The sequence below is a fragment of the Nannospalax galili genome, unplaced genomic scaffold (genome assembly GCF_000622305.1).
Source record: "Nannospalax galili isolate Female #2095 unplaced genomic scaffold, S.galili_v1.0 scaffold390, whole genome shotgun sequence".
Taxonomy (NCBI): domain Eukaryota; kingdom Metazoa; phylum Chordata; class Mammalia; order Rodentia; family Spalacidae; genus Nannospalax; species Nannospalax galili.
This window is the reverse complement of record NW_008330777.1, coordinates 2,017,620-2,026,666: the sequence shown is the minus strand read 5'-3', so window position 1 is coordinate 2,026,666 and position 9,047 is coordinate 2,017,620. Positions and strand designations below refer to the sequence as shown.

Below are 9,047 nucleotides of genomic sequence, written 5' to 3'. Positions count from 1 at the left end.
GGCCATGTCTGTGGGGTGTTTGCTTGATTGTTGAGTGATGTGGGAGGGCCCAGCCCTCTGTGGACAATGCCACCCCTGGACAGGTTGCTCTGAATTATGTAAGAAAGCAGGCTGAACGTGGGCCAAGGGAGCAAGCCAGAAAGCAGTGTTCCTCCGTGGCCTGTGCTTTTCAGCTCCTGCCTCCAGGCTCCTGCTCTGAGTTCCTACCTTGGGCCTGTGACCCAGGAGATGTAAGTCAAATAAACCCTTTCCTCTCCAAGTTGGTATTGATCAGAGTGTTTTGTTGTGGCCATTGAAGGCAAACTAGAACAGCATGTGAACTGGAGTTGTCATTATGCATGTCTTGTTTTGGTATTCATATTATGGAGAGTTTTGGGTACAGCTTCCCTATCATGTCTTGAATGTGTTTTCTAGCATCAGGCATGCTGCTCCTCTGCTCTTATGGCTTTATCTTTTAAAATGCTGCTTCAATCTAGTTGCTTGTGATGGATCTATTTAATTTTTTTAAACCTTTTCTTGGTTTCATTTGAATATTCTCTGTGATGTTCAATATACATTATTTAGATATGAAATTTGTGTTTTGGCTTTCCTAAACTTATATTTCTTCCTAAAGTGCTTTTTTACTTTTTTAATTGAATTTTTGCAAATTTCATACACTCTGTTTTGAGCATATTTAGATTCCCCACCCATAAGAAAGATATATCTTTTAAAAAATAATTGGGCCGGGGTATAGCTCAGCAGCAGATGAGGAGCATGGTCCTGTATTCAATTTCTCACACCAAAACTCAAAAGTTTTTTAAAAATTAGTTTTTTAAATATTATTTTAAAGAATGTCTGAAAGTAGAACAATCATTCTTTCATAGCTAATTTGGTGACATAATTGTTAGGAAAGCAGCTACGATTTATGGAGGGTTAGGCATTGTCGGGGGCACTTGCAAGTGGTATTTTATTCTCATAGTATCTCTGAATGGTGAATTCTGCCATAATCATTTAATAGGTGAGGAAGCTGAGGCACATACCTGTCATATGGGAAGAATAGCATGCTGGGAGTCACACCTGTGCACCCCTATGTGGCTGATCAGAGTAACAGTTCCCCCATGCCCCTGGTACTAATTTCAGTACTAAATATTGAATTCAGAGCCTCCCACAAACTAGATAATCCATCATTTATCTGAATAAGATGAATTGCAGATGTTTCTTGTATCCCATAAACTGTGTGTAAAAACAAGGATGCCAACTATAATTCTTTTTATTTTGCATGTATGAGTGTTATGCCTGTATGTAAGTACACCTGTGTCCTGTAATGCCTGCAGAGGACAGGGAGAACTGGTGTTACTGATGGTTATTAGCTGCCATGTGGGTACTGGGATTTGAACCCAAGTCCTCTGCAAGAGCAACAAGTGCTCTTAACTGCTGAGCCATCTCTCCAGCCCAGCCAATTATAATTCTTTATGGATGAATAATTCAAGTATTTTTCCAGCTTTTAGAACTAAAACCCCACAAATATCATTCAAATGCACATCTTACTACTGGGATTAAAGAAATGCTCAAGCTGTCTTGAAAGCTATTATAATTTTAAAGAATGTCCTTTTGTATTTTTATAATCTCTCTCATACACATACACACATATGTATACACTACACCCAAAGAATAATTTCTTTTACCTTAAAATCATCATTAGAGCTAAAAGCTCAAAAGAGAATTTAATGGAATAAAAACAAACACATAATGAGTTTATTTAACTCAGTGAATATTGACATTTTATTTCCATATTATTTTTTATTTTGTCATCAGGCATAATGGAAGACCATTCAGAATTTTCAAAAATATTCACTGTATAAGACTTTCACTTTAGGAGAGATATCTATTGCATTTAGTTTATTTACTTAAAGGCTTTGGGGCCCTTCCTATGATGGTTATAAAATATAAATTCACACACATCCTTAATGATGGCATATTAATAGTGCAAGCAACATTTTAAAGCTTGACACTTCCCTGCATGTAATTATTCAAATTTTCCCCATACACAGACACCACACCTTGTTGTCAATAAATAATTCCACTTTAATGGCAAAGTAATAATTTAGACAGATACAGGGTGCACATTTGCAAAAAAATATATGCAAGCTGGCTTACAAGCTAGAGGAACAATAAACCAATAGAAAATACATCATCCAGTTAAGTCCATTGACACCAAGTACTTATTGTTGGGGCTTTACAAAGACTACAAAACTTTTCAGATGATTTCTTTCACTGTTTCTGCCTATTTACATGGTATGTTACATCAAAAATGTACAAAATATAAAATGTATACAGACAAATGTTTCACAAACTAGTTTAAGGTGTAAACTAGGTGTACCTACTGGGATGTATTGCAGGAAGTTCTGTTTATGTTCATGTGTGGACTGTGTTTCTCAAAATGGCAGGGAAAGATTAGCAATTTCCTTAGATCACATATCATACAAGGGCAACTAGTCACTCATCCAGCTAAATATATTGATGTTGCACAACAGATTTAATCCATGTTTGAGGCTCCAAAGTCAGAGTGACACTTCTATGTCCATAAATAAATTCAGTTCAGACTTCCCTCGGGGCAATAGCACCGTGTAAAAACCTATAGACTTGGTGACACTCTGAAAACTACACAGATATCTTGTGTTGTTAAGTTTGTTCTACGGCAACTGACCCACGGGTGGTCACAGAGGGTAGCACCGATGACATGTCCTAAAAGGTGCATATTTTCACAGGCGTAGAGCTAGGTCTACACCATGGTCTAGACCTTAGGTTTCATAAACTTCAAACCATTCTCTGTGGGTGGTAGTCACTTCTCCAATGCCTGATTAGTTTTCATGCACTCTCTTTAAAGCCTGCCACAACAAATGTACTTTCAGACAGTTTCACGTATCCAAAGATGTACTGGCTTCATGTACAGTTTGGAAGCATGCCCACTTCTGCTGATAGCTCCTGTATAGTCATGACAACTGTAGGTACAGGACAAACACACCAGATAATAACAGCTTTGAGGATCTGCATTCTGTATTTGTTTGCAACGTAGAGGAAATCTCAGCAAGTGAAACACCTCTTAACACCAAGAAGATAAAATACAATTTTGTTTGTGTTTGTTTTGATTTTGTGCAAGTTTGAAAAAATTATTTACAATACCTACCCAGTAGACTGTGCAAATCTAACCTTTTACAGTATAAGTGCTTCCTCTTCCACAGTGACTTACTGCATCATTGCTCCTTAATGCTGAATTTCTCATGTACAACAATAGCAATCAAAACAACATGCATCAAAACTAATTGTTTCCTTTGAAAGATTAAAGAATAGGGAAGGAAAAGCCAAATAGTTGTGCTCATGCCGAATCCAGGGCGTCCAGCTCAGCTGGACCTGAATTCAAAATCTCCACCTTCTGAAACGCTGGATGGAATTTAGCCACATGTCTCTTAAGTGACGGTCAAAGAAGTGTTCTGGGGTTCTCGAATCATTTGTAGGATAGGCAAGAAATCTGTGTATTCATAAGATAAAAATACTGATCTTTCTCCTATCCATTTCTCCAAGAAAAAGAAAAAAAGAAAAGAATATATAGAAGAAATGAGGCTACTGTGTTAACTGGTGTGTTCCTTGGCTGTAAATGAAAGACAGTGGAAATTACCAATGGTTTAGGATTGAAACCAACTGTTAAACTGTTGTAGAAATCTGTTTTAAGGCAGTGAGACAGCACCATAGGAAATGTTCCTTCTTTCACTGAAAAGGCTCAAACAAATAAAGCCCTAAAAAAGCCTTTTGTCAGTGTTGACTAATAATTGGTATAAAACTCTTGTTCAGGGAGTGTGCAGGTGGTTTGAAAAGACCACTGGGGTAAAAACAACCTTATAAAACCCATGACTCAAACACTAAAAAGTTGGTGGCGCATTTCACAAGAGCATGGCAGTTGGAAGGACGCTGCCCACCCCCCTCCCCACCCCCCAGTTTGCCACAGTAGTGTTTTCCTGGTGGTTGCACAATTCCATTTGTGCTTATGGAGGACTAGCCTCTTGGATTCATTCTGGAATGGGGCGAGCGCACAACGCAAACACTACTGGAGCCCTGTCACCAGCACCATGTGGCACAAAGGAGGTCGTAAGGATCAGAAGAATGGACTCTGTCTGAGGGGGCAGCCCCTCAGAGGGAACAAAAGATAAGGGACAAATAAAGGCCTGCGTTGTAAACTTTGAAAGAGGAAGAAAATAAAGTCCAGTTTCCCTATCCCATGTGCAATCTACTCAGTTGCCCTGCTGTGAGGGTCCTTTCCAGTTGAGTAATGGAGACATCTCTAACTCCATGGATATAAAAATGCCTAAAAATAAAATAAAATTAAGCTCCCATTTCAATTTAGCATCTTGGCAGTTCCGACTTAGTTCTCCTTGTAGACCAAGACACTGGGTCAGGGCCCTGGACAGGGGACTTTCATACTGGCAGTGGTTTAGTGAAAATACCTGTCTTAAAACACTTTTGTAAAACATCGTCTTTCCCCTCAACACTTTTCACCCTCTAGAGGGTGGATTCGAGAGAAGAATCCAAAATATCTTCATGGTGGCTGGTGCCACCACTGTCGCAGCTTTGCGTGCCCGAGTAATTGGCTGCTTCTTGAAGTTTCATTAGCATATTCATCTGCAGAAAGAAAAAAGAGACATCCATGTAGGCAATGATGCATCTCGAGAGTCAGCCAGCCCCAGAACAAAGAACTGTCCCCTCTCCACTCATCCGAATGAAATGCACACAACCGTTTTGGATTTTCCCTTGCTGCCCTGGCACCTAAACTGTCTCTCCCAAACATGACTATAGCCCCAAACCATAAGGTCAAAATAGGGCTGCAAGATAACTCTTTTATTTGGTGCTGTGAATGACTGCTGCTTCAGCAGGGAAACTAGGAAGGAACTCTATCACAGCTGGACATCTGGATCCCTTGCTGGAGAGCACGCCAAGTTTCCCAGCTTTTTGGCTAGAAGACATAGAGAGCACTGAATGGCAAGCGAAAGTCTGAATGTTCGCGCACATACAGACACAGAAACAGGCGCGCGGGTGCGGTCCCTTGAGAGAAGCGGGGGGGGGGGGGACCCAAGTGGAATAAAGCAAGCTGCCGCACACAGCATACCATCTGCTGTTTAGGAGCTGACCTCGAGAAGAGGTGACTGGAGGAAGCAGACCATGAGCTTCTGAAGAGGGGGAAGGAAAGAATCACTGTCAAGTGTTTGTTGTCACTGAGTTTCTGGCTGAAATATGATTGCTACATCACTGAGAGCAAAAACCACCTTCTGGAACAATAGCGGCTGTCTCCAGCTTCTCAGCTTCATAGGACTATGGGAGCGTTCGTTCCAGTAGAGAGGTCTTGTGCATGAGAGCACCTAGGGAGAAAGGCAGCTCTCCTCTGTATTCTAAAATAAAAGTCTTGGATTTCAATAGATCTGCAGTTTTGCTGTTAGAAATACAAACTAGGAAAAAATTGTTTAAAAGCAACCCATGACTTAATCGATGGCCCAACAATTTCAGAAAAAACAGAAAACTGATGGCTATCTTCAGGAGGATTGCGGACTTGCTTTCTTACTGGGAATTTCTTTACATCACAATAAACTTTATATTCTTTAATGCTTACTACTAATTATAGTATTTGATGCAGTAATCAAAGCTGCCCTTTATCTTCCAACTCAGAGAAAAAGAGGAGAAATCTAAAACAGAATTTCTTGGTCACACATTATGCTATGCATATTTGTACGTCAGAATAAAATATGTGTTCAACAAATGTTTGCGAGATAAATGATGAACTAGTAATCATCAAAGAATGCCCTTTCTATAGTTGTAGAGCATTTTAAAATCATTTGGTAATTTTCAGGCCGATAGTTTTAAATTTCATTTCAGCCCAACTCCCTGGATGTATTAAATAAACAACCCACACAGGATATGAAATGAAAGTACTTGCAGATAACTTGAAATCAGTAAACCAAAAGTCAAATCCCCCCTCCCCCATACACACTTTCATACATATTCAGATACCCTGTCCTTTTCTTTGTCAGTCTGTCTCTTTTTATTTAAGTATTTGGGTGAGCTGATTTATAAAAGAGAACTGTGTTTAAGCACCTTCATGATTTACTAAGAGCAAAAATAGCACATGAGATTGTTTAAAGGTATATAAACACACCTCAGTCACAATTACCTGAAACTACTTGAATGCTAAATGTAGTTTACAGTTTTATGTTATAATAGCTGTATTAAAGTAATGATTTTTGAAAATGCTGTCATAAAGTAGGTTCCATTAGCATAACTTCCCATTCTCAAATTTGTAATAAATATATACAAGCTTTATTCTGCCTTTGACAGTGTTGCCTTATACATTAAAGTCAAATGACAGAACAAGACCAGTTTATATATAACTAAGTTATTGTGATAAATCATGATCCTCTATAAAAGCATTTGCCCCTCTCTTTTCCCCTGCCATCATCCCTGTACTCATGATCCTAGGGTAATACCTATCACTTTAACACATTCCTCAGTTTTGACTCACACAGGAGCCGACTGCCCTACCAGTTTCCCTACTTCCATGCTCTGTTCTCTGTTCTGTTACTAAAATGATCTTCAGAACCTGAAAATATAAATAGATAAGTTCTGGTCAAAGCCTTCACTAGCTCAATGTCTGAATGATAAAGTTTTAACTACCTGTAAAGATAAACAAGGCTCAATATGATTGAGCAATTGTACATGTCTACAGCTTTAATTATTCCCACCAACTGATACATGGCTCCCTAACACTTAAATCTCACTGCACTGCTCTGTAATGTTCTGTGTGATATTTCCTTGATTGCAGAGGGTTTCCATCCAATATGATAAACTCTTATTCATGTCTCAAAACCCAGCTCAACCATCTCATCTGTGAAGTTTCCTAATGGACTCACAACTTTGCCTACCAAGTATCCAGATCATTATTTTGCCTCAGTTTATGCAGATAGATGTCTTGCTTCATTACTAGACTGTGTGCTTTTTAATATTATAAATGATAACCCATACCATGATTAGTAGATCTTAGCACCAAGCACACATGTAGTAACATTAAACTTGATGATGATAAACACACATCTTATTTTTAAAGTATTGATCAATATATCAAAAGCATGCATTCTTGTTCAGATTTAAAATCAGATTTCTGATAATACTAATTTCCCACTAGGATTTCTGATTTATATTACGCTGCAAATACATTTTTGCTTTACATCAGTAATTATAAGAATACACAGATACAAAGACAGAGGCAGAATATGTTTCTTTTCCCCAACAAGATATGTATGATTCAAGGATTTATTTTTGGATGTTATCTTCCGTTACTGAGTATGTGAAGTATCATAATCCCTTTTTTTAAGGTGCTTATTAGAGTACTATAAAAATACAAAGTAGATACATAAAAAGTAGTCTTTATTTCTAACCATAATATGTGCCTAATATTTTCAGAATAGTCATAACTTGGAGTTTCATAGACTTATTCAAATTATTATAGTATTTTAAAAACTAAATTATATGCACTTATACATTGAATAGAGCAGGAAGAGTAACGTCCTTTTGATTGAGACAATGATTTATCCTTCCCAACTATAAGCAACAGAAGACTGACTGTACAATTAATTAGGCTAGTTGATCTGTATAAAATATTTCTTAGTTCTCTAAGTATATATTAAATGATACTCTTATTTGGGTGCAAAATTCAGTTTTCTCTTGGTTACCTAGAGAATTGTCACAATATATAAAATACTGGCTATTTATTTAAATGTAAGTACAATTAACATAGAATCACAGAAAAAATATAGTCATGGAGTTCAACCTGGTTCTAGAGTTTCTTACTTGTTTTAAGACACACAAGTTCGGCTTGATTTTTAAGAATTTCATTCAGTGAAACTAGGCTAAAGGTAACAGAGGTGGAAATGATTATAATCAAGGTAGTTCCAAATATGACCTACAATAACTGGTCATTGATACAGACAGCTAACTGCTACACACTACCCACAGATGTAATCATAACACAGGAAGAACCAAACATCCTTCTCACCAAGGGGTCTCCTTCTGTGTCAGTCTGTGGTATGTGCTTGGATGTTGTGGCTTCCTTTGTAGATGTGCAGCCCTCATACCCAACATCTTCTGGTCGCAACTGAAGTAATGCTGGGCCCTCCTGAGGCAGGGATGCAGAACTCCATGGGTATGTGTCAAGCACCCACTTTGAAGGATCTTCCCATGGTGCACGTTTTCCATACATCTAAAAGTTGACCACAAACAAAATTCACTTCTATTTTTTTAAAGTTAAGTGGTAAATTCTATGTTGTGTGGATTGTTCCACAATTCAAAAAATGTGCAGAAAAATTAAGATTCTATATATTCAACCAAATGCAGAGGGATTCATAAAAAAACAAATTTAAAAACAAGTCAAAAATCGTTTTCTTTTTAACAATTTGTGAATGCCACTCGATAAACATTTTGTTCAGGTACTGAAACATATTAATTGGAGCCTTCGACATTCAGCAGTCAAATGCTGGAATTCAACAATTTTCCTCTTGGTTGTTTTTCCTGGGTTCTCATTCCCTAAACCCAACTTGCCTGGGGAATGTGCTATCTTATAGAAAATTAATGTGTTTTCAAATTGAGATATTAAAAAGTACAGCCATGGGGCAGAAGGCCAAAGTAGGGTGAGATGCTATTATCTTAGGGATAAAGTATGCTTCTACTTTTAAAAAATATTTTATTTACTATTTTTATGTGTATGAGTGTGTTTCCTGCATGTATGTAAGTGCACCTGTGTCATGCAATGCCTGAAGAGGTCAGAAGAGGGCATTGAATTCCCTGAAACTGCAGTTAATCAAACCTGGTTTCTCTGCAAAAGCAGCCAGTGCTGTTAACCACTGAGTCATCTCTCCAGTCCCAATTCACATCTATTAAGTGAAAAGTGTGACTACTAATTAATCAGATGGCTTTTTATTATATTGAATTTCTGTGTAACTTTTAAGGGAATTTTGTAGATTTTAAGCATATAT

At 37.8% G+C, this 9,047-nt stretch overlaps 1 protein-coding gene across 8 annotated transcripts in view; it reads right to left on the bottom strand.

Annotated features, from left to right (window-relative positions):
- Positions 1 to 2,043: 2,043 nt before the first annotated feature.
- Positions 2,044 to 9,047, bottom strand: part of Nav3 (neuron navigator 3) — an 838,810-nt gene continuing 831,806 nt past the window's right edge. For all 8 annotated transcript variants that reach the window (XM_008852044.2, XM_029555554.1, XM_029555556.1 and 5 more), the window contains 2 exons: positions 8,072 to 8,275; positions 2,044 to 4,653 (listed from right to left, as the gene is read on the bottom strand). In XM_008852044.2, the coding sequence (XP_008850266.1) occupies positions 4,534 to 4,653; positions 8,072 to 8,275 (324 nt within the window). In that variant the 3' untranslated portion in view covers positions 2,044 to 4,533. The remainder of the gene's footprint in view (positions 4,654 to 8,071; positions 8,276 to 9,047) is intronic.